Source organism: Drosophila melanogaster, chromosome 2L (assembly GCF_000001215.4).
Source record: "Drosophila melanogaster chromosome 2L".
Classification (NCBI taxonomy): domain Eukaryota; kingdom Metazoa; phylum Arthropoda; class Insecta; order Diptera; family Drosophilidae; genus Drosophila; species Drosophila melanogaster.
This window is the reverse complement of record NT_033779.5, coordinates 4380720-4403965: the sequence shown is the minus strand read 5'-3', so window position 1 is coordinate 4403965 and position 23246 is coordinate 4380720. Positions and strand designations below refer to the sequence as shown.

At 48.1% G+C, this 23246-nt stretch overlaps 8 protein-coding genes across 13 annotated transcripts; 4 read left to right on the top strand and 4 right to left on the bottom strand.

Annotated features, from left to right (window-relative positions):
• Positions 1–10: 10 nt before the first annotated feature.
• Positions 11–715, bottom strand: Dim1. Its single transcript, NM_134986.3, has 2 exons — positions 552–715; positions 11–452 (listed from the first exon to the last, which is right to left on the bottom strand). Exons 1-2 carry the CDS (start codon positions 627–629, stop codon positions 102–104), a joined length of 429 nt encoding a protein of 142 aa, NP_608830.3. The 5' UTR covers positions 630–715; the 3' UTR covers positions 11–101.
• A 108-nt stretch (positions 716–823) lies between these two features.
• On the bottom strand, positions 824–3013 carry CG33003 (uncharacterized protein). Of its 2 annotated transcripts, none has more exons than NM_001144318.2 (3): positions 2677–3013; positions 2198–2616; positions 824–2100 (listed from the first exon to the last, which is right to left on the bottom strand). In NM_001144318.2, the coding sequence occupies exons 1-3, from the start codon at positions 2844–2846 to the stop codon at positions 875–877; spliced, it is 1815 nt and encodes a 604-aa protein (NP_001137790.1). In that variant the 5' UTR covers positions 2847–3013; the 3' UTR covers positions 824–874. The 2 variants fall into 2 exon arrangements, with proteins under 2 accessions (NP_001137790.1, NP_787970.1); NM_175956.3 differs by having other exon boundaries at positions 2273–2616.
• A 465-nt stretch (positions 3014–3478) lies between these two features.
• On the bottom strand, positions 3479–9770 carry l(2)k05819 (lethal (2) k05819). Of its 3 annotated transcripts, none has more exons than NM_001273094.1 (9): positions 9477–9770; positions 8788–9421; positions 8016–8730; positions 7839–7956; positions 7060–7156; positions 4892–6997; positions 4667–4829; positions 4366–4612; positions 3479–4305 (listed from the first exon to the last, which is right to left on the bottom strand). In NM_001273094.1, exons 1-9 carry the CDS (start codon positions 9626–9628, stop codon positions 4233–4235), a joined length of 4305 nt encoding a protein of 1434 aa, NP_001260023.1. In that variant the 5' UTR covers positions 9629–9770; the 3' UTR covers positions 3479–4232. The 3 variants fall into 3 exon arrangements, with proteins under 3 accessions (NP_001260023.1, NP_722974.1, NP_608829.2); NM_164582.3 differs by having other exon boundaries at positions 3861–4305; positions 7794–7956; NM_134985.4 differs by having other exon boundaries at positions 3861–4305.
• A 319-nt stretch (positions 9771–10089) lies between these two features.
• Positions 10090–11196, top strand: CG3652 (uncharacterized protein). The gene is made up of 5 exons (NM_134984.4): positions 10090–10193; positions 10251–10464; positions 10533–10704; positions 10767–10924; positions 10978–11196. The coding sequence occupies exons 1-5, from the start codon at positions 10176–10178 to the stop codon at positions 11088–11090; spliced, it is 675 nt and encodes a 224-aa protein (NP_608828.2). The 5' UTR covers positions 10090–10175; the 3' UTR covers positions 11091–11196.
• On the bottom strand, positions 11188–15639 carry Tps1 (Trehalose-6-phosphate synthase 1). The gene is made up of 5 exons (NM_134983.3): positions 15108–15639; positions 13261–13801; positions 12276–13168; positions 11589–12210; positions 11188–11519 (listed from the first exon to the last, which is right to left on the bottom strand). The coding sequence occupies exons 1-5, from the start codon at positions 15239–15241 to the stop codon at positions 11280–11282; spliced, it is 2430 nt and encodes an 809-aa protein (NP_608827.1). The 5' UTR covers positions 15242–15639; the 3' UTR covers positions 11188–11279.
• Positions 15640–16609: 970 nt separating this feature from the next.
• Positions 16610–17784, top strand: Psf2 (Partner of Sld Five 2). Of its 2 annotated transcripts, NM_001273093.1 has the most exons (3): positions 16610–16646; positions 16953–17202; positions 17261–17784. In NM_001273093.1, exons 2-3 carry the CDS (start codon positions 16958–16960, stop codon positions 17625–17627), a joined length of 612 nt encoding a protein of 203 aa, NP_001260022.1. In that variant the 5' UTR covers positions 16610–16646; positions 16953–16957; the 3' UTR covers positions 17628–17784. The 2 variants fall into 2 exon arrangements, with proteins under 2 accessions (NP_001260022.1, NP_608826.4); NM_134982.3 differs by lacking the exon at positions 16610–16646 and having other exon boundaries at positions 16896–17202.
• Positions 17785–17903: 119 nt separating this feature from the next.
• Positions 17904–21041, top strand: Vps53 (Vacuolar protein sorting 53). The gene is made up of 4 exons (NM_134981.3): positions 17904–18083; positions 18144–18650; positions 18707–19881; positions 19944–21041. Exons 1-4 carry the CDS (start codon positions 17988–17990, stop codon positions 20827–20829), a joined length of 2664 nt encoding a protein of 887 aa, NP_608825.2. The 5' UTR covers positions 17904–17987; the 3' UTR covers positions 20830–21041.
• A 189-nt stretch (positions 21042–21230) lies between these two features.
• On the top strand, positions 21231–23244 carry CG17612 (uncharacterized protein). Of its 2 annotated transcripts, NM_164581.2 has the most exons (2): positions 21231–21269; positions 21323–23244. In NM_164581.2, the coding sequence occupies exon 2, from the start codon at positions 21327–21329 to the stop codon at positions 23181–23183; it is 1857 nt and encodes a 618-aa protein (NP_722973.1). In that variant the 5' UTR covers positions 21231–21269; positions 21323–21326; the 3' UTR covers positions 23184–23244. The 2 variants fall into 2 exon arrangements, with proteins under 2 accessions (NP_722973.1, NP_608824.1); NM_134980.2 differs by lacking the exon at positions 21231–21269 and having other exon boundaries at positions 21305–23244.
• Positions 23245–23246: the final 2 nt, after the last annotated feature.

The window sequence follows — 23246 nt, the reverse complement described above, 5'->3', positions numbered from 1 at the left end:
TACACAAGTTGCCAAGAGACAGTCGCTTCTATTTGGGATCATCAATTTGTTACGCCTAAATGGGATACATTAAACTAAGTCGGCGGGGTACGCGACCCACCTTAGTATCTGTACTTGGTAGAGTAGTCCTTGGGCGAGACTACCAGACCACGGCCCTTACGGGCACCTCGATACACCGTTTCCACAATGTCGATCATCTCCTGCTTGTCCTCCAGTGGCCAGTTGATCTTGTTGTTGTTGCCCGTGCCCAAATCGATCATGATGTGCTTGTTGCGGAAGAAGAACATCACCGTGCAAGGATCGTACAACTCGTACATCTTGTTGAAGTCCGGCACCTCGGTAATGTCCACCAAATAGATGACAGCAAAGTTCTTCACCTTCTCGGCGATGCTGTACATGACCTCATCCATTTTCATGCAGGCGGGGTCCCAATCGTGACCGAAACGTATTACCTGAAGGGGAAACAATTCTGATTATTTATGTCTGATGGGTGATTGACCAAGTGGTGCTCCACGAAGCAGTGTCTTCTTAAACCGACTGCGATTACTCACAACTACTCGGTCCTCCTCGGAGAGAATGGCCTGGTCCACCTGCCAGCCATTGTGCAAATGAGGGAGCATATACGACATCCTGGCGCGTTTTTTATTTCAAGTTACCGCAGAAAAATTAAAACATAAACAAAGTCTCACAAAATAGTGATGTACTAACAATGATAGCATAACCTTATCGATTACATATCGATGACAGCTGTCAGCGGAAACGGAACCATGTGGCTATCGAAATTTAAAATGTGTTTCCCAATAAAACGCAGTGCAAGAACGTTCGGTTTATAATTAAGTTTTTAATAGGCATTTAGTAATTAGTAGCGTCCTTATCAGTTCAAGTATTTCTGCTTAAAGCTATCTATGTGTTCCAGCACCCTGACCGTCATCTCGTTGATATACTCGTCCCGTCCCTGCTCGGTAAATGGATCGGGAGCACTGCGTCGCGAGACGTAGTGATTGGGTAGGTTCACTTTGTGGCGACCGATGGACTTGATGATCAGCCACAGGATGTAGAAGCTGAACCACACCGTAAAGTAGAGCGGGATGTACCAGAGCTTGCGGCCAATGTAGAAGTAGCTGTACTTCTTCACACGTGGCTCTGGTGGCGGCGGAGGAGGTGGTGGTGGTTCCGTCGGCGGTGGCGGTGGCGGTGGTGGTGGTGGCGGTGGAGGAGGAGGCGGTGGGTGGTGGACATGGTGATGGTGGTGTGGATGATCATCGTAAATGACATCCGGATAGGAATCATCCGGATACGAGGGCTGGTAGTCGAAGTGAGTCGGATAGTGATCGTGGTGGTGATCATGCACGTGATCATGATCGGGTGCATGGTCGTGATCGTGATCATCCGGCTTGGGAGCCGCAGATTCTGGGTGAGATTGCAGCCAACCGGGCGGTGGTGTGGCATACTCCATATTGGGATCATATTTGTGATCGTCGTCGGGACCTGAACCATCATTGTGCAGAGATGGCAGACCGCCGATGTCCCCATCTCCGCCGCCACCGCCACCCCCATCTCCACCATCAGCAGGAGATCCCATATCCATGCCATCTGCAGGAGCAGGACCGCTCATACTGTCCTGATCCTTGGAAGGAATGTTGTCCTGTGCACTAGCTGGCAGGGTTCCGATGGAATCATCATTACCGGGGTCATCATCAGCCGGCGGGGAAGCACTCGCCATACTGGCCGCCGTATCCTTGTCGGCATTGCTATTGGGCACTGGACCGGGATATTTGTAACCATTGGAAGAAGGCCCCGGATATATGTATCCAGCGTTGCTCAGCCCTCCAGATGCGGGTGGCAGGTAACTGGTCACGGTATCCGATGGCAATGCAGCCTTGGGATCCTGTGACGGTGATGGATACTTTGTGTTCAACGGCGGAAAGGAGTACGTATCGCCTGGAGAAACATAGGAGTTCACCGAATTGGAGCCGGCGGCCACCTTGCCATCCTGTCCATGGGAATGATCGTGACTGTGGTCGTGACTGTGATCATGATTGTGTCCCTTGAACAGACCAGCGGCGGTTCCCTCGCCAGGAGCAAAACGATCGGCGATTCCTTAGGTTAAATACAAAGATAAGTATGTATAAAAATATTTGTTAGAGAATTTAAGAACTGTTTTGATTTGTATGCTCTATTGATGCGATGATGATACCTTTCTTATAGCTGGGCCTCGAAGCTTGATAGCGGGATGGATTTTGTGATGATGAAGAGTAGTAGGATGGTATACCTTGCGGGTAAATACGTGTCTTCGTTGGTCGGGAGTTGTACTGCTGCGGCTTGCCGCCTCGCAGCAACGGAGTTATCAGTTGGCCAAAGGGATACGCTGTCCTGTAGTCCACGGCGCGTCCTGTGGAGGCTCCTTGTACGACTGGCTCTGTTTGCTCCTCGGATACTGGAGCAGGATCATCGACTTTTTCCGCCTCTGTGACAACTAACGGGGTGACAAACAGTGGGGAACTGGTTGTTCCTTCGGGTTGATGGTTGTAAGGAATAGGAGGTGGACTTGTCGTGGATGTCGATGTAATCACTGGAGCTCCAGTGGTGGATACCACATTGTCACTGGAGTTGAAGCTGCGCGGGCAGGAAGTGTCAGGAGACTTGATCACCGATTCGTAAACACTTGCAACTTACGTCCTCGGAAATATCAAATCCGTATTTAGAGCCTTGAAGATACGTGGTCCCTGATCGTTTGCAGCTCCAGTGCCGCTGACCAAAACCTGAGAATAGGCTTGGACTCGTCCAAATCCAAGGATTAGACTGAGACCCACCACCAGCGCCCAGTTGGCGCCTTCTAAACGCATCGTGTGATCTCGTATCTTGATATCGTTTCACCTCGGAACACTTTATAAATATAATTATAGCTGCGCACTATCACTAAGTTTCCTTGGGGGCTATACTGTCCTCATGTCCGCCGGAGCTCGGAAACAAAAACACCACCGCACCGTGTCGCGAGAAATTTTGGAATACAACGGAGCACTGGGCCGACCATTGGTTTTATTCGACTCCGTTTGGGCAAGTTCGTGATTTCGTTTTTTCATGACCCAGATTCCGGGCAGAAGGTGCTACTAGAAGTGATCTATATACCAACGATCTGAACGGGCAGAACAGCACTTTCATTTCGTCGACATCGCAGGTGCTAATTGATTGTTACTCCACATTTCTGATGGCATCTTCCATTATGTGCTCCCGGCCGACTGGGATTTGTGCTTGTGGAGTGTAACTAGAGTTTGAATCCGTGGCTATATGGTGAATACACCTCATGTGGTACTAGGCGTGTGGCTCCAATTTTGCAACTAATTAGTAACATTTCGAATAGTCATGAAAAATGAGGATGTATCTGCTCAATCTTATTGATCAGGTTAAACAGAAAAAACCATACAAATAGTTGGAATAATTTCGTAATTTATTAAAAATACTTGATATTGGAGGTGCCACACGCGTGTTAGTTACCTATGTAAATATTACTTCTACTTAACGTCTACAAAATACAAAACACAATATTCTATCATTACTCTAGTAACTTTTTTAAACACATTGATGAATGAAAAATACAAATATTTCCACATCAGGATCTAATATTGACCGATTTCTGTTGATAAAGTAAAGACATAAATATCTGTCAACTTCCTGGCCGCGGATGTGGGTCAGTAACTGCGGCACTTGCTGCGGCGTGCCTCTCCGGATTAGCACCTGTTCGGGCGTGCTATATAGTATTGCCCCTCCCAGTTATCATCTTGGTATTAAGGTATCTGCGGAGAACCAGTTCTAGGCATGCCACTTTCCCAATTCAATTATTGAAAATGCCTGCGACTTTTACTTGTTTAAAGATGGGACTTCAGTTTAACCATACGTATATTTCATACAATAATTGCAAGTCTTTTACATGTTAGTACACAAAGGTTTTTCTCATCGAAACAAGGAACTCGAAACAAACCGTTTTAGAAACAAGAATAACAAATGTGTGGTTCGTTACTCGATGGGGGTGTCACAAACTAAAATAAACATGTGTAAGTACTAGTGGCTAAAATAACGATGTTGCACCTAAGAACAAATGCTGACAGAAACAACTTCGTCTAAGGATACCCAGACTGTTGGTCAGAATCGGAAAAGTAGCAAGAAGTATGTCGAGTGGTGGTGTTATATACAGCCTTGACGTCTTTTTGCTTGCTAAGTCTTTGACGTGATTCTTAGAAGGGCGAATTCATGCCCAATTTGGTACCGAAGTCAAGACGCGCCCGACGCTGATAGCGCGCGTTAACCCTGAAATAAACAAAGCAAACATTTAATATTATCATAGAACATTGGTCAGCTAGCACCTACTTGTTCTCCTGGAATTTCGCCAGCTCGCTGACGAGCATACTCAGCAAGCTGCCACCAAATAAGATTAACAAGGCCAACCACTGGTTGGGCAGCTGAACCCAGAAATCCTCCAGCAGCAGTTGCACAAAGCAAATAATACCATGGATGAGGACTAAGAACAAACATGTAAAAGCCCAAATACGATTGGTAAATGGATTGCGCTGCCAGAGCGCGTGGTCTCGATGCACAAAGGTGACAGAAATGAAAACTGGAATGATACAATTATGGTCGGGCTTATCAAAGGTATGGCAAGTTAATTTACCGAAGTGTAGGATTATGCCTAGCAGCGCAGAGCTTCTAGCAATGTAAAGAAATTGATAAAACTCCGGGTCGTCATCATCGTCGATTTCCAACACGGGTTCCTCAGTGGCTGGTTCAGCGGGATTTAATTGGGTGTTTGGTAAGAGCATCCAATAGGAAACAAGCTAAAATAAATATTGATCGACACCTTAACTTCCTCCTAACGTTTATGACCAACACAACTTACCAGAGACACGACCAGTACAATAAACTTGCAGCCGTAGCACCACATGACAAAGGCAAAGGCGCGAGAATCATAGTCCGTCTGCTTTTTGCTTGTTGCCCGATTCATGATTTTGGGATCCACGTCGATGTGTGCTAGCGAAATGGCTATTAGCGGCACCGGCACACACATCAGATAAATGCCGAGCAGCGGCGTTACGAGCGGGGGTTGCGAGAGGCACGCGCACAGCACGTTCAGAATGGAGATAGAGCCTGCGCAGCAAGCCCAGTACTGGATGCAGTTCCACAGGCCCAGAGAGAATCGACGTGAAAGCTCAATTATGGCCACCAGCGAAAGCGGGTCGTCGCGGCAAACGGCAATGGAACAGGGCAGAGAGTTGAGCAGCCGGCTTAAGTACAGTGGCGAGATGGTGTGAGCTGGCGACTGCATGGCGCATCCATGAAGGCCGCCCTCCAGAAGCTCCTCATCATCGTTTCCCTTTGACTTGCCGGAATGCCGCTGCCACAACAGTTTGTTGTTCTGGATATTGGCTTCCGTGTACGCGTCCACATCCTGGCACACTTGCGGATACAACGGCTCCACGGCTATACTACAGTCGGCCTGCAGAAAAATGTCCGCATTGGCATTACTGGCCGAACTTCCAAGGCAGACAACAATCTCGCCGTAGGATTGCATGATGTCCAGCATCTGACGCGTGGCTTCCGCTGAGCAGTCCGTAAAAAGCGATACTTGCAGTGGGACATTGTCAACCTGTTCCAAATGCGGCCGAATGTTTTCAATGCCCCTTGGCAGCTTTGCCCTATTTGACATATCGAAGTTGATGGGTGCACTCTGATCCGTGCTTTCAGTGAGTGTGCTCAACGAACGGCAGTTTTCGTCCATGGCAGAGTCCAGCGAATGGCGCTGCTTGTGCTTGTTCGCCTCGGTTTCCGCCTCCAACTCAGAATCGCCTGGTGGGTTATTCTTTGTGCAGCTATCCTGAGAGCTCTCCTTACTGCCCTCGCTATCAGGTGAATGGGAATCCCCACTATTGAGGGCGTTAAGTGGATTCTCATCCGGATTGGAAATGGCACCAGGAGCTGAAGAGCTCAGGGTCTTTGACGACTCCAGATTGTTTGGCGGTCCCAAGAGATAACTAATTTCTGGGCCGTCACCTACAATTTCAGTGGTTTTAGCTGCAGATATGGATTCGGATACAGATGCAGTGGCAGGTGCGGGTGCGGGGGGCGATATGTACATGACTTTGGCACTGGGATGATGGTTGTTCTCATGGTCTGTTGTAGTGGTGGTGGCAGTGGTTGAGGTGGTGGCTTGGGGTTTACCAATATTTTCCGGGAACTCCTTTGGCTTGGCACTTATCCGCTCCTTTTCACTATCCGGCTCAGGTTCGCTCAGTAGCGAGATGTGGCAGTTCCATCCGGACTCTAGACCCATTTTCTCAGAGAAGACACGCGAGCGCAGTTCGTTTTCTTTGCTAAAGTGAACAAAGCGTATGCAGGCCTGTTCGAGATGCTCAACGAGTCGTACGATATCGTTTTGCGCCTGGTACTGCATTGTCACCATGCCGATGAATACCTGATGGCACTGCATCTCGAAGCAGCCCTCCACATCGTTACACTCCTCGTCCTTGTTCTCCGAAAATAGCAATGAGTCCGTGCTAATGCTGTGGCTCAGCTTGACGTGATGTCCGCCCTGGAAGTCGCAATGGGTCTTGTCCACGTGCTGCATGCGCAGCTTTGACTCCGGCGGTAGCTCCAGATACAAACAGTCACCTCCACTCCGTTGAGGACCGCTAAGGGCTCCATGGATGCCGTGCCTTAGAGGTCGATAGGCAAACGCTGTACAATAGGACGTCAGCGCGCTGCGCTGATAAAAGTCCAGTGCACGCTTGCGATCCTGTGCGGACAATGGTCGCAGATCAATGCCGTCCCAAAAGTCATCGCAGCAGTCCAGTATAATGTCTGCTGTTCCCTGGGTGAAAAGTGATAAATAGCCGCCTGGATTCTCGCGCATGACCACAGACAAAGAGTGCGGGAATGGGACCTTCACCTTGGAGGACAGCTGGAGCTGCCGGGCGAAACGAATGTCCCTTCGCACAACATCAGGTTGCTGCAATGGAGATATTTTAAATAATAACTAGAATACTATTTTACAACGTCACCGAGTCTTACCAAGTGGCGATAGCTAGCCAATTGACCCTCCAGCGCGAACCGATCAGTGGCATGGTCGGTGAATCCAATCTGTTTGGCCAGTTCGCAAAGGCAGCGTCTGTTTATAGAGAACAACCGATTAGAACTGGTTCCAACTACCGCTGGATGGGATGCGTCGGTGGTGCGTGAGCATGCAGGCAAGCGTGGCGGACGGAGGTCGACGGATGGGGCGGTTTCGGTGGCGGGAATGGGGCGACTATATTTAAGCGTTCTTGAATGTCTGTTACTTAAAATAGCATGCCAATGGGGATGGGGCGGGGAGGCGAAGGAGATCGATTTACGAGTACGAACAAATTAATAGAGGTAGAATAATACATAAATACAAGGTTTACATGTCCACATTGCAATTACTTTTTAGGCTTGAATGATATGGGAAATTATAGAGCAAAACGATTAAGGAATAGCAAGTTACTGGAAATCAAAAATACTTTTTCTTACGCTTGTAATTTTTAAATCTTTACCAATCTCTTGTGCTTGTTTTGTAGGGAAATCGTCCAATTGGATTCAAAAATCAAAAATACCCAAAGAAAAGACTAATTTGATCGGGCTGGCTTTGGATGCAATGGTATTCAATACCATTATTTTGGAGAAAATCATTAGACTATATAAGTAGTATATTTGCGGTCGATGCAAACGACCATATATATAACTGGTTAGACAGAAACTAACGATGAGTATGGCAATGAACTACGTACCCATGCAAAAAGCTTTTACTGGACTCAATGAGTGCATACGCATACCGATTAGTCACAGGTACCAGATCTTTGTCGAGCATAGCCACCGCGGTTACATGACCGCAGAACTGTGCGTAGTGCTCGTGGGTGAGTGGAGAACAGGTGTTTAGCAGAATGGCAAGACCTAGAAACATTGAAATACGTTAGAGAAGGTACAAAACTATGTTCAGAGTCAAGTGTCACCCAGTGGCTTCAAGGACTTGATGTGCGCCTTCCATTCGTGATCGTCGAACTCCAGCCGAAAGGGGCAGTGTTGGTCGTGCGTGAGGTCCAGCACTTCAGCCACTATTCCGCGCTCCTTGTGGTCCTCATCCACAACCGGTACGTCGTCGCTCTCGCTCTGTGAAGAAGACTGACTGCCTGCTCCATCCTCGCGAGCCTCCTCGTCTGTGTTGTGCAGGAAGAATACCTTTTCGGCGGTGGGATTGGGCCACGACAGGATACCTTTCTTGTCCACGCAGCACAGCGCCGAAATGGACCCCAGCACCTGTACCAGATTGGCTGAGCGCGGCAGGAGTTCACTGTCACCACGCCACAGCTGCATCCAGATGCGGAGCACACTGGAACGAAGCATGGACATATTCTGATAGTCGTACGAGGGCGTGTCCAGGTCCTCTTCGAACGATTTGCTTGTACTCTTTTCCAACGCAGCCTGAGGCGTCTTTAGAAAACACTGCAATCGAGCTATTCCCCACAGGTTCATGGATATCCACATGAGCGGGAAGATAAGCGGCAATAGGGGAACTATGGCCGCCGCCGAGGATTCGACGAGCACAAAGCGCCAGTTGTGCTTCTCATCGGTAGGCAGGCCATAGCCATGGAGGCGCAGTAACCCCGAGATGAGCGTGATAACTAGGGCACTAATGAAGCCCCACTGCTGTATATACTTGGTGACCAGCTGTCGACGTAAACAAAGATAGCAACGGGTTCCAATTTCTTTTTAAGATCTTCTTACCAGATAGCGCTGCTGATTGTAGATGGTCGGCGGTCGCTTCAGAGAGTTTTTGAGGCAAACAGTAAGGTTATCCAGGTAAGGTGTGCTTTCCAAACAACAAACGAGATTGGGCAGCGGAGGTCGTGCCACAGGTTTCACTGGAGGATCTCCGTGAGGAGCAGCTCCATATATTTCGTTAGCAGCAAAAAATTTATTTGTCTCCAGTTCGTGACAAGGTCCGGGTGAAATGTGTCCCGGCCGTAGAACGATGTAATCCCCGCGCACCAACAAAGCCCACGGCAAGTTGACAATTTTTCCATCTCGGTAGGTCCACTGCAGGGAAACGCAGGGCGACATGGGATTACTTAGGTGCGGATAGTTGGATTGCTGCCAATCGTCACTGAAGTGCTGTTCCGCTAGTTTAATTTCCGAAATCGCGTGTCGTGCCTTCCGGAAGATCTCTGTGCGCCGCAGGTTGTTCTCCCGGACCACCACAAAGAGGTCCAGCGATAAGATGGCCAGCAGGCACAAGGCGGGCCATAGCATTCCTGTAGCGAGCAGTGCTCCACTAGCCAGCAAACTGCTTCCAATGGAAAGCCATCCCAGTGGGCTATCGTACCGCTTCACAAAGGCCGCCCGCAATTTTCGATAGGGGCTAGGAAAGGGATTGGCTATTATCAGTACATTCCATCGTCTATGGATTGACTCACCTCTCCGCTCCGTATTGCCGCTCGTGCTCCAGTTGCACCCGTTTTTCAATCTCCTCATGTAGACGCCGCAGCGCCACCTTTGTGGTTAGTCCACGCAGAGTGGGCTCCGGACTAGCCCGCTTCTCCGGACTTTCCGCCCGCTTCGCTGCCATTTTCCTTGACGTGCTCCTGCAGCTGCAGTTCAAGAATTCGCCTCCACCTACAGCATAGTTTACAAAATTTGCGTCTGTTTAGGTTTGGGTTCGGCGATCAAGTGTTCGCAACAGCCGTCGGCGCCGAGTACGGTCACTCTAGAACAGGGGTGGCCATTCTAACAGGTTAGCCACTAGAAATCGGATTCCACTCTTATCTACATAAATTGTTAGGCGGTCAAAGTAAATGCCTGCCTATTTCGTTTGTGCTTTTCAATATTTCAAGAAATTTAATTTTCTGGGAATCTTGTAATATAGAATTTTTGCTCTGAATGCATTAATAAAAATACGGATATGTATTGAAATTGATAAAAAATAGAATTAAGCTTTACTGTTGTTATTTTTTCAGAAATTTTAAAAAAAGCTACAGACTCACCGGTCATGCTTGTTATCGATAACCGTTATCGATGGGTGAATAATTACTGGGTCACAGTCCACGGTCACACTGTCTACTACGTATTTTTTGTCGATGTAAACGTTTATATATTAAACTTAGCAGATAATACCGATGGATTCCAAACTAGATGTGAGTCAGGAGCTTTAAACAGGAATTTAATCTCTAATATATGCTCCACCCTACTAGATGTTCGAGGACGTGAACACGTCGCCTTCATTGGAGGGCGACATGTCGATTCCGGGCAAAAGAACCACAACTGCAACGTCCGCGAGCGGAGTGCCGGAATACAATACTCTGGATGAGCCCATCCGCGAGACAGTGCTGAGGGACATTCGGGCCGTAGGCATTAAGTTCTACCACGTCCTGTACCCCAAGGAGAAGTCCAGTCTGCTACGAGATTGTACGTCATCAAATGGTTTCGTTATGCATTCGTATGCAGTTTTCTTATTGTGTTTACCCGTCTTTCAGGGGACCTTTGGGGTCCACTGGTGCTGTGCACCTTCATGGCCACCATACTACAAGGCTCCTCCACCGCCGACAGCATGTCTGACAACGGACCCGAGTTCGCCCAGGTCTTCGTAATCGTCTGGATAGGTGCAGCCGTAGTCACACTCAACTCCAAGCTGCTGGGCGGCAATATGTGAGCATCTTTGTATTATTGGTATCCAATTGTTTGATCCTAACGTACTCAATCCCCATCAGCTCATTCTTCCAATCCGTCTGCGTGCTGGGCTACTGCCTTACGCCGGTGGCCATTTCCCTAATTGTGTGCCGGGTAATCCTGCTTGCCACCCAAACGCGGCTGCTCTTCTTTCTGCGTTTTGTGACCACCACCATAGGCTTTGCCTGGGCCACTTACGGTACGAATATCAATTGCATTTAATAGAACAAACACTAATTGGCGTTCCTTTAGCTTCCTTTGTTTTCCTGGGTCAGAGCCAGCCTCCCCATCGAAAACCGCTTGCCGTGTACCCCATCTTTCTGTTCTTCTTCATCATCTCGTGGTTGGTTCTTTCCCACAATTAGTCCAATCTATGACGCCTCGTTTAGTGATTAGTTCGTAAAGAAAACAGTGCACGTTCCATAGCGTAACCAAAAAAAAACCGAAAACAATTGTACATTTCTTTAAGCTACAAATCCGTTTTCTTTATTCTTAAAATCTTAAAAGTTATCTGAGTTACGAGGCATGCATAGATAATGCATGGATATCTGGGCTCACACCTCCAGATTGTTCGCTGAAGCGGCCACCTCCAGGGACATCTGCATCTGGACACCGTCGCCCTTGGTGGGCCTGTAGGTCAGCGAATTGGCGCGCGCCTTGCGTCCCATGAAGTGTCGTTCCACCCATTTCAGCAGGGTGTACACGGAGTCTGTGGAGGGCAGTCGATGATCCGCAGCGGTCTTCACAATATCCGACGATGTCACACGGAAAGTTCGCGCCATACCCTTCAGAGCCTGTGCGGATAAATAATAGGAATAAGTAAATCCCAGGCAGCTGAAAAGAATCCTTTAAAGATAACATACCACCATGGCGTCCTCGTCTGTTAGATCGTCACCCACATAGATAATCTTGATGCGTTCGTTCCAGTCCACGCCGAAGGATGTGCGCAGGATGTAGATCGAGGCACGACCCTTATTCCACTGCACCGGCGGACGAGCTTCCAGAGCGCAATGCGCCTCCGTGGCCTTGAAGCCGTACTTCTCGATCAAGGAGCGCGCCTTGTCAACCATAGCTCCCCTCAGATGATTGGGCGTCTCTCGGTAGTGGAACGTTAGCAACGCCCCCTTATTCTCCACCCAAGCGCCGTCGCGGCAAACGGAATCCTGCAGAGCCTTCAGCAGGTCACTGACCTTCTTTTCGTACTCCATGGGCATGGGGTGTACGAACTTGCTGCCGTCCGGATGAAGGATCTCTAGACCGTGATTGCCCGCATAGGTTATGCCCTCGATGCCAACCATCTTCTTGACATTGTCCACGTTGCGACCCGAGATGACGGCCACGTAGACGTCCGAGTGATTGGACAGCTTATATAGTACATTCTTAATTTCGGGCGAGAGCGTGGCCAGATCAGGATGAGGAGCAATGGGCGCCAAGGTTCCGTCGTAGTCCAGCAGCAGAGCCAACTTGTGGTTATAGCCGATGTATCTGTGGGATGGATAACCAGAATATTTAAGGGGTTTCCTATAATTGTAATGCAATTGTCTACTCACTTCAGTAAGTAGTCATCGAAATCGTCCACGGACACTGGCTGCATAATGGTGGTGCCCACATCATCCATCTCCAGAGCGCCCACCGCCTTTAGGAAACAACGCATCCAGTGGCTCACATCGCACTCGGCTTCACGACGGCGCAGCCGAGCCATACGTAGGACGCGCTCATCCTCGGGCATGGTCAGTGCTCGGTGGATCACCTCGGCGGCCTCGTTCACCTCGTACGGATTGCAGAGCAGCGCCTCGTGCATCATCTCGCCGGCTCCTGCGAACGGTGAGATGACCAGCACGCCGGGCACCTCGTTGATCTGGCAGGCCACGAACTCCTTGGCCACCAGGTTCATGCCATCGCGAAGTGGAGTTACCAGGCAAACAGCCGCATCCCTGTACAAAGCAGCCAACTCGTCTTGGCTGACATAGTCGTAGATGTAGCGTATGGGCGCCCAGTTGGCTGTGGTAAAGCGTCCGTTGATGCGGCCCACCAGCTGGTCCACCTCCTCCTTCAGCTCCCGGTACTCTTTTACATCGGTTCGCGACGGCACCGAGATCTGCAGCAGGCTCACCTTCTCCTTGTGCTGCGGATACTTCAGCAGCAGCGCCTCAAAAGCCATAAGGCGATGGACGAGGCCCTTGGTGTAGTCCAGTCGGTCCACTCCCAGGATGATTTGCATCTTGGATGTCTTTAGCACCTTGGGCGCGGTCGTGGCCAAATTAACGAAGCGTTCGTAGGGAATACCAATGGGAAGCGGGCGGACGCGAACGGTGCGCCCGCCATGTTCCACCAGCAGATTGTTTCTGTCCACACGGCAGCCGAGATTGCGCTGGCAGCAGTCCACAAAGTTAAGGCAATAGTCCTGAATATGGAAGCCTACCAGGTCACAACCCAACATACCCTAAAAATAAGTGAATATGGTGTTAATGGTGGTACCTTGTCCTTGCTGCTCAATATTCTATTTGATGAGCAAAATGTGAATGTTATGCTCACCTGTAGGATCTCATCGGACCAGGGCAGCAGGCGGAAGATGTCCCATGGCGGGAATGGGATGTGCAGGAAGAAAGCCAGTCGGCAGGGCAGGTTCTTCTCCTCGGCGTGCTCGCGCACCCAATTGGCGGCCAGCATGAGATGGTAGTCGTGGATCCAGACAATCGGTGGACTCTTCTCGCTGCCCTGGTTTTTGGCCAGGCACTTCTCCAGAGCCTCGATGGTCCGCACGGCGAAGTGCTTGTTGACAGTGACATAGTCGTGCCAGTGCTCGCCTCCGAAGTTGGCTCTTCCCGGCATCGAGTGGAACAGTGGCCAGAAGATCTTGTTGCAGCATCCGTTGTAGTAGCTATCGAAGATCTTCGAATCGATGTTGACGGACACCACCTGCTCGGACTTGAGGCCAGCAGTCGGAGTCTGATCGTTGGGATTGGACTCGGGAATGGCCTCGTTAGGATCCTTCAAGTGGATACCCGACCAGCCCACCCAGAGACCACTGCCCTTGATCACCACCGGGCACACTGCAGTCACCAGGCCACCGGCACTGAAGGCAAAAAAATATATTATTAATATACAGTGCTTTCCTATAAAACTCCTTAGTTTAGCCAGATATGAGATTTCATGACCTATAGTGTAGTGGTTGTATAAAGAAAAACCATGTGATGTAACGACTTAATCTCATACTTCAACCTACATATAAAAGACGTAATGAGGTGCCCCAAAGCTACTGGACTGGACGGAGCGGAACCCACCAATGTGTTGGTGTGGACCCAGCCCATTTTGTGCAGAGTGCATGACACCCGGGGCCTGATAAGCAGATGCCCATTAAGCAAGCGATTGTAAACAAGAGCTGGACCCGGCTTCGGTCCATCCGCATGCCGTGCCATCAATCCCGGAGACAAGCTGGAAGAGCGGAGGCCCAAAATGAATCGCATTCCTGGCATAGGTCGGGGAGCTAGAGCTCCAGCGCGATGCGATCGGATTCACGTGACTCTAGATTTCAGTGTCAGGTTCAGGTTCCACTGGGCGACAACAGCCTCGTTATAACGCCTCTAGTATTGACCCTTCTACCAGACACTCGAAAGGGTCAAAAACGCGTAACGAGCCTCGCTGATAACGCTCGCCATTATTATTGAATTTGTTTTCTAACTCGCAGTCCAGACATCGCTTGGTTCAGCGCGCATCTACTAGATTCGCCTCCCTCCCGCTCTGTATGTTTTGCAGTGATAAGATTGAGATGCTAGCGTGGATCAAGATGAACTGGCATATACATAGGTATGTCACATAGTTGAATCGAGCCTCACGAGCTGGGGAATTTGGGATTGGGGGGCCTTTGGTCGGTCGGGCGGGGCTTATCTTTAATGCAAATTGTGGGCTCGAGGATCGAACTGGGTTACTTGGAGTTTTTCGGGAATGCGGGGAACGTGGAAATTCGCCCTGGTCAAGCTTTGGCTTCCCGATTCCGGAGAATTGATAAGCGATGAGCTTACGACTCGATCGATTTATTTGAACACGGCTATTCGAAACTTTCCTTTGTTTGAAATGTTCTTAAATTACTATTAGCTTAGACTTATTAGATTAAAAAATGCGGCCACCTATTCTTAATATTTTGTTAAACCCAGACATTTTCGCTTAAGTGAAAATGTTTCTCCAAAAACTAGGTTTCGAAAAACGTATATAGTTTAAAATTGAGATCACTTTTGGTTTTTATAACCTGATTTATACATCGATTTTGTTTTCTTTTCACTTGTTTTTAATTTCCTTTAAAACGTTGTCGTTTGAAAAGTTTAATTTAGAACACGTATTTGTTAAACTGGATTATATAAGTCTTTTTTTTTTAATGTACCCACCTGGCCCTGCGTTCCAACTCATCGGTCTTCGGATCTCGGATAAGCACAAACGGCAACCGATTGGATACCACGATGAGACTCGCCTTGGTGGAGGGCTCCCCGGCATTGGTAACGATGATTTCCGTGTCGGGCATCGTGATCCTTGGTAAGCTAGCTGTAGAAGAGTTAAACGAATCTTCTCCTGCGGTCAAGTCTAGCACATAATTTTTGACAACAGCGTATGGGAAAATTCGCGGATGTGGAGGTTAGACAACCGTCTAGTTCAAATCCAGGCTTATCAATGAACGAGTCCGTTCTTCCGAAGCGAGAGCGACCGTTGCCGAATTTGGTTCGAGATGCGCTGATCGATGACTGAAGACTGCTCGAAGCCAAGTCAATCACTGCCTTCTTATCAAAGCTACTCTCAGATGCAATTCTACGTGGAAATGGCAGGCAATTTTCCTGGCTGATTGGCGGTGAGTCGATTACGTTAGTTTCGATGGTCGCGAGAGCCAGCAGCTCCGTACCCTGCCGAAAATAGACAAGCACTAAGCCAACTAGGCGATCAAGTCGCACTTTTCTGCTAAAAATTAATGCCAGCCAGCCAACCCCCTCCACCCATTCCATCATGGGTTCCACAGTCCACTCTCCGGCTTATCAGAAAATCGTCCGGCATCTGCTCCTCTCGCGCTGATTACATTTTTCCCAGCGGATGTGAGAGAATCGAAACCTGCGCAGGAGAATACCTACCGCTTCTGTCCTGGCCTAGTGGCCAAGTGTTCACCCAATTGATCCTTGAAGGGGTTAGATGTCATGGGGATGTGATCTGAACTATCGGTGCCGCAGTTTACACACCGCAGATAGTTTTCTAGAATTAACTGGCCGTGCCTGGTATTATCAGCTCGGGAACATTTCACGGCAACGACGGCCACAACCTCATCATCCTCCGCCTCCTCCCCCTAACCACCACCCATCCCATTCCATCTCATCGATGTTGTCTCTCGATGCGATAAGTCAACAAATCGATGCTGTTGTTTACGCTTCGGGCTCAGCCTTATAAAGAACATCCGAATTGTACACAGAAGATTTGTATTTCTATTTTCGTTTCTCTATCGAAGTTGTCTGCAGATTGCAGTTGAAATCTGTTCAGTTTGGGATTCCAGCTAGTGCAGATCTAACCTTGTAATGACCGCCATTTCTGGAGTTCATTACCGGGCGTATAGTTTTATTTGCCCGGAAAGATACAAGACCGATAAGGCTATCTAGTGCATTTTAGTCTCGGATTTTACGGCGAAGTGGTGCAAGGGATTACGCCCGGGCAGCTTATATATTATAGAACGGAAAACTTGGCTGAACTTGAACGCTTGATCATGTTTGGCATTCATGCGCTTATCACGATGCCCGGCTGGCGTTTTACGTGATTCTTGATAGTTGTCGTCGCCTTAGCCGGAATCTGCAATAACACATTCGCACCGGGAGAACAAATTAGTCAGCTCCATCGGTTGTAGCGGTGCAGCAATGCGATGCGATCCGATCCGGCCGGCGATAGTGGTAATGATGGTGAGATAACCCGGCCGAAGGTCGCCGAATTACGGTTGGCATATTTATAGTGGCGAACTGTGGCTATTATGTCGCAGAAGTCTATAGTTTGACGTGATTAAATTGACGCAGAGCCCGCAGGCGAAAGATTCGTGATGCAAGCAGATTGTTGGGAAAACAACACCGTTATTAACGGTCAATAGCAGAGCTGGGCTGCCAGACTGCAGAGATCACTGGGTCGATAGCATTGAGATCGATAGCGGACAGGTGTCATCACTGGCCGCTCGAGTGACCGTATGTTCCCGCATTTGTTTTGTTTGTTTATAGCAATTATGGATCCTTCAATTATTGAATTTATTGGCGAAAAATGCATGATCAGCATAATACCGAACTTCAGCAACGAGCCTCTGCACCTGATATACGGACCTGTGGGCCCTTTCCGAGCCGGTTTTCCCGTCTTCGTGCCCCTGTGGATGGCCACGCATCTGCGCAAGCAACAAAAGTGCCGAATTGTACCTCCAGAATGGATGGACATGGATATATTGGAGGAAATCAAGGAGGAGGAAAAGCGCTCAAAGTATGTATGATGTGGGTATGCCCGTGGAAAGCAAATCTTATTCTCCGCCTGCCCATAGGTTCTTTACCAAAATGCCCTGTGAGCATTACATGGTAGTGGCCCAGTTGGTCATGAGCACGGCTCCGGATGACGTTCCGCGTTGCGAGGAGCTGCGCACTGTGATCAAGGACATCTTCGACATACGCGAGTCCAAGCTGCGCACTTCGATCGACGCCTTTATCAAGGGAGAGGGCACATATGCAAAGCTAGACAACCTCACGCTTCTGGAGATCCACAGCGTGAGACCCATTCTGCCCTATTCCCTGGACCACATAGCACGGTACCAGCGCACGGCCACTGCGTCTCAAAGGGACACCTCCATGCTAAGTGCATCCATGGCAGGCTCCAGTTCGGGTCCGAACAGTAACTCTCTGTTTTCTCAGTGATTATTCCAGTCAAACAACATTGTTGGGAACATTTAAGATAATAGATTTAGTTATTAGCAGGAGCTTATGTAGCCTGTAGTCATTAAACCTCTCAAAAGTTCAAAAATATTTGTATGCTTAAAATTAAATATAAATGCTTTCAGAAAATTAAAAAAAGTAATTAGAATTAGAAGTTTTTGATAAGGCATTTCAAATTCCGATAAATTTCTTTATCGATATGCGCTTATCTAACAGGACTGCGCCTTACAGCACGACAGCAATTTAACAGCAGCTGCTATCATATAATTGCACTGTATCCCTGGTTTTCCACGAAGAGAATAACAATAACTTTTTTATACAAATAAATAAGGATAAAGCGAGATGAGCGAGTCTGCGGTAGCGGTGGAGCCGGAAGAAAGGATGGTTGCTAACAACAAAATCCATTTCTCCAAGGAGGTGAAGCAGGTCATCGACAAGGTGAGTCAGTGGAACATATGTTGGTAGCAATTACCAACCCAATTCGAATGTCCATAAAAGGTTCTCAAAACGGACGATCCGATGGATGCGCCGGACTTCAACACTGTGGACTACATCAACCAGCTCTTCCCCAACGAGCAATCGCTGGCCGGTATTGATGAGACCATCCAAAAGATGCAGTGCGAGGTGTCCCTGATTGATGACAACATCCGATCCGTGGTTCGTGGCCAAACGAACACCGGCCAGGATGGACAACTGGCACTGTGCGAGGCTCAAAAGGTTATCAGCTCCCTGTTCAGCCACATCATCGACGTGAAGACCCGGGCGGAGCGCACCGAGGAAATGGTCAAGGAGATAACCCGGGATATCAAGCAGCTGGACTGCGCCAAACGCAATCTAACCGCTGCCATCACAACGCTGAATCACCTGCACATGCTGGTCGGTGGAATTGAAAGTCTGAACAAATTGATCGAGCGGCGATCCTATGGTGAAATCCTTAATCCCCTCCAGGCGATTACCGAAGTTAACCAGCACTTCCAGCAGTTCTCCGACATCGAGGAAATCAAGGTTGGTTTGGATTGTATATGAGATCATTTACTCAAATGTCGATTTTTCTCCTTTAGAATCTCTCACAAAGCGTAGATAAGATACAGGTTACACTGGCCCAGCAAATCACAGAGGATTTCAAGGAGGCGTTTTCAGCAAAGCCATCGTCACAGAACCAACACCGTTTGGGTCTTAACCAGTTGGCCGATGCTTGTAAAGTGATGTCCGTGCTGGATCCCAAAGTGAAGAAGGAGCTGCTCAAGTGGTTTATTGCACAACAACTGGAGGAGTACACGCACTTGTTTCACGAGAATCAGGATATTGCCTGGCTGGACAAGATTGATAAGCGTTATGCCTGGCTTAAGAGGCATCTGCTAGACTTCGAGGACAAGTATGGACCGGTGTTTCCACTGGACTGGGAGGTCTCCGAGCGAATTACTGTGGAGTTTTGTCGACAGACACGCGAACAGCTGGCACAAATCATGGCCAAACGCACCAACGAAATCGATGTGAGACTACTTTTGTTCGCCATCAACAAGACGCAGGCTTTTGAACAGCTGCTTTCCAAGCGATTCACGGGCGTTACACTGGGTGCACAGCCGACGGATAAAGCGAGAGTACTTGCTGAACCAACGACGACGGACGGTGCTGTGGGCTTAACCGTTTTCCACGACCAAATCGGACAATGCTTTAAGCCGCACTTGGACATCTACATACGCAGCATCGACCGCAATCTTTCGGAGCTGATGGACAAGTTCGTAGAGATGTCTCGGGAACCATACAAGTTCGCCGAGGCCAAGACCACCGTGTACCCCAGCTCTGGTGATCTATTCGTCTTTTACAAGAAGTGCATGGTGCAGTGCAACCAGCTAAGCAACGAACAACCAATGTACGATCTGGCTTTGGTGTTTAAAAAATATCTACGGGAGTACGCCTCCAAAGTGCTCGAGGGCAGCACACCCAAGCTTGTGCCAGCCACCACTAGCAGCTCGATCGGTAAAAGTGTTTCGTTACTCACGCGCGATATGCAGAATCTATCAACGGCCGCTGGTCAGGTGTTTCACAATTTCCTCAAAGAGGGCGATACGCAGCGATTTGCAAGAGATGATCTGGTGCGCATTTGTTGCGTTCTGACCACGGGTGAGTACTGTTTGGAGACGGTCCAACAGCTGGAGGATAAACTGAAGGAAAAGGTGACTTCTGCATATGTCAGCAAGATTGACATGAGCGAGGAAAAGGATGTCTTTCATAGGTGAGTAAAAATTTTTGCTATCAAATAATCAAATAGTTTATTAATATTTGTAACTTTTCTAGAATCATTTCCAACTGCATCCAACTTTTGGTCCAAGATCTAGAGGCTGGCTGCGAAGCTTCGCTGCAGGCGATGGCCAAGGTGCAGTGGCAACACATTAACAACGTGGGCGACCAGAGCGCCTTCATCAGCAGCCTGTGCGGTAACTTTAAGCAGACAGTGCCTACCATCAGGGACACGCTAGCCAGTTCGCGGAAGTATTTCACCCAGTTCTGCCATCGCTTCGTCGCCGCCTTCATACCGAAGTTCATCAATGTGCTCTATCGCTGCAAACTAACCCTCTCGGATGGTTCCAACAATGTTCTGGGCTGCGAGCAACTCTTGTTGGACACCCATTCGCTAAAGACGGCTTTATTAGAGCTACCTTCCGTGGGATCGAGTGTGAACCGCAAGGCGCCCACCAGTTACACCAAAGTTGTGGTCAAGGACATGACTCGGGCCGAGATGATCATCAAGGTGGTGATGACGCCGGTACAGCCGCCGGCGCACTTCACTCAGCAAGTGCTTAAGCTGCTGCCAGACATTACCATTGCGGAGTACCAAAAGATTCTGGATATGAAGGCGGTCAAACGTGTGGATCAACTGCAACTGATTGATCTTTTCAAGCACACGGCATCTGCAGCGGCTGTGAGTGGCTTAATAGAGCCAACTACTGGAGAGGAGGAGACCCAAGGTGCAGAAACAGTAGTCGCAACTTCGGGGACCACAGACGATGCTGAAACCTCAGCAGTACCAACTGAAACAACAACGGCAACTTCCTCAACCCCCAAACGAGCCTTTATCTTCAGCGTGGGCAGCTTTACGGGAAGCGCAGATAAAAATGCCGATGGAAGTTCCCAGACGGGCATCAGAAAGCTGGAAAACCTACTGAAAAAGCGCTTCCCCTAGTTAATATACGGCTACATCTTGAGAAATCATTCCACTAAGTTAGCTTTAGTTTGACAATATCGGTTAATGATTAGTTGCTTAATTTATTAGGTCTATCCGGTTTATATGGTTGGTATGTTTTAAGACAGCTATGGAACATTCGATTTTGTATTATTCGCAATCCATCCGCCTATTTTAAATATTTTTTATTAAATGTCTGGCTTCTGTTAAACAAAATGGAAAACGTTTGTTTTTGTTTGCTATGGAAAGCACCTGGTATTTATTGCAAAGATAAAGTAAATACGTACATACATGAATTTGTAAAATTTGTTTCGTAAAGGGTATATTTTAGTTATAACAGTCGATTACAGCGTTTGATATCGATAAGCGCTCGATAACAATACGCTGAAAACAGGGTTGCCCGTTGTTGATAGCCCTGAAAATTGTAAACAAACGACTAGGTAAGCCACAAAAATCATTTTAACCAACGTTTTATACGATTAAATGATTCCAGGGCGATGGAGAACGTGTGTCAGTGCTGCAAGGTACGACCGGGCTTGTCGGTCAAACGCGGTGGCTCGCTTCCGAAAACCCTTTGCCTGCAGTGCCTGCATATGGACACATTTGGCACCAAGCATAAGGGACCAAGGCCCGAAACCCAAATTAACGACAAGGTTCACTTAGAAATGTCCATAAACGGCGAAGACGGCCTGCCGGAGCATCCTTTATATCCAGAAGTGCAACTGGTAGTTAAGGAGGAGGACGCTCTAATTAAGAAGAAGGTTATCGAGGAAAACCACATACATAATGAGGAGATCATAGGAGCGAGCAACATAGTAGACGTAGAGGTTCATGAGAATCATCGCGCAAATAACGACGTGATCCTCATACAGGATTCCTTCGCTGAGGAGGTAATTCTTGAGGATCATCCCGCAAATAACGACGTGATCATCATACAGGATTCCGTCGCTGAGGAGGAGCTCCCCGTAATTAAGGAGGAGGCTATTGAAGGGGAGGACTTGCAGGGAGAATACTTTATAATAACAGAATGTCTGGAAGAGCCAGCAATCGGAAGCTGTCGCGTTTGCTTGGAACAGTCTGACAACTTAACCAATATATTTGATGACGCGCATCAGTACGGAATTCCGATTGCCACGATACTCTCTCAGTACACAGGAATGCCAGTTGAGAAAGGCGATTCATTTTCTGAATATATCTGTGTAACTTGTCTGGATGTTGTGAAAAATGCATTCGATGATTTAGAGTCTAAAGAAAATACTATCCAGATGTACCGACAACCTAAAGAGGAGATCATTGACATAGATTCAATTCCAGTAAAAAACAAGCCAGTTGATTATGAAGTTACTGGGAAGCCACCTCACAGATGCCCTCAGTGCCCAAAGATATTCTTACTCGCCGCCAAACTTCAAGCTCACATTCGGACTCATAATGAAACGCGTACCACCGAGCCTCCACGGCTGAAATGTCCCATGTGTCCAAGTATATATATGAAACGCGGATGTCTTGAAGCCCATATGTGGATTCATAGGGCCTCTGATGAAAGAGAATCAGAGTTGGAGCCTCCGTACAGGTGCCCTCACTGTCCAAAACTGTTCCTTTACTCCAGCTTTCTTGAAATTCACATTCAGACACATGAGGATGTCTCTCAGAGACTGTCTCGGAAGTCATCGCACAAGTGCGCGCAGTGTGCAGATGTATTCTCAGACGTGTCCAGCCTTAAAGACCACGTAAAAATCCACGCGGGGGAACGAACGTTCAAATGTCCCCTCTGCCTGATGTCCTTTCAAGAAGAAAGTAACCTAAAGAGTCACGATTGTGCTCACACTCGTTTCAAGTGCCACAAGTGTTCCAAGTTTTTCGAAAGTCAGAATTATCTAGATTTTCACTTCAAGAAAAGTCACACGACGAAAGGTCCGTTCAAGTGCATAAAGTGCCAGCAAACTTTTCAAAAAAGAAACGGTCTTAAAGAACACATCAGTTCGCAGGTTTGCGTACAATTTCTCCGGAGTAAGTCTCCTGGACAAATATTCCCTTGTCCCAAATGCCCGAAAAAATTTAGCATAGAAGACAATTATCAAATGCACCACGCCACTCACAAGAAAGTAAAGACTGTTATCGAGAGGCACAACTGTACACAGTGCAAAAAGTCCTATCAAAATAAAAAACTTCTTACCAAGCACATTTTGAGTCACAACCGGTGTGTCCACTGCTCGATGTCCTTTACGAGCAAATATCTTCTGGAGCAGCACACTTGTTCCCAGAGTTACCAATTAAATGGGAGCAGGGGTCGCAAAAATCCTAATTTGAACTACAACGAATGCGAGGAGTCCAACGAAAGTGATTTGGAACCATAGCATAAATATTATAATATCTATATAAGAAAACCCCCACAAGCAAATAAACAGAACCAGTTTGAA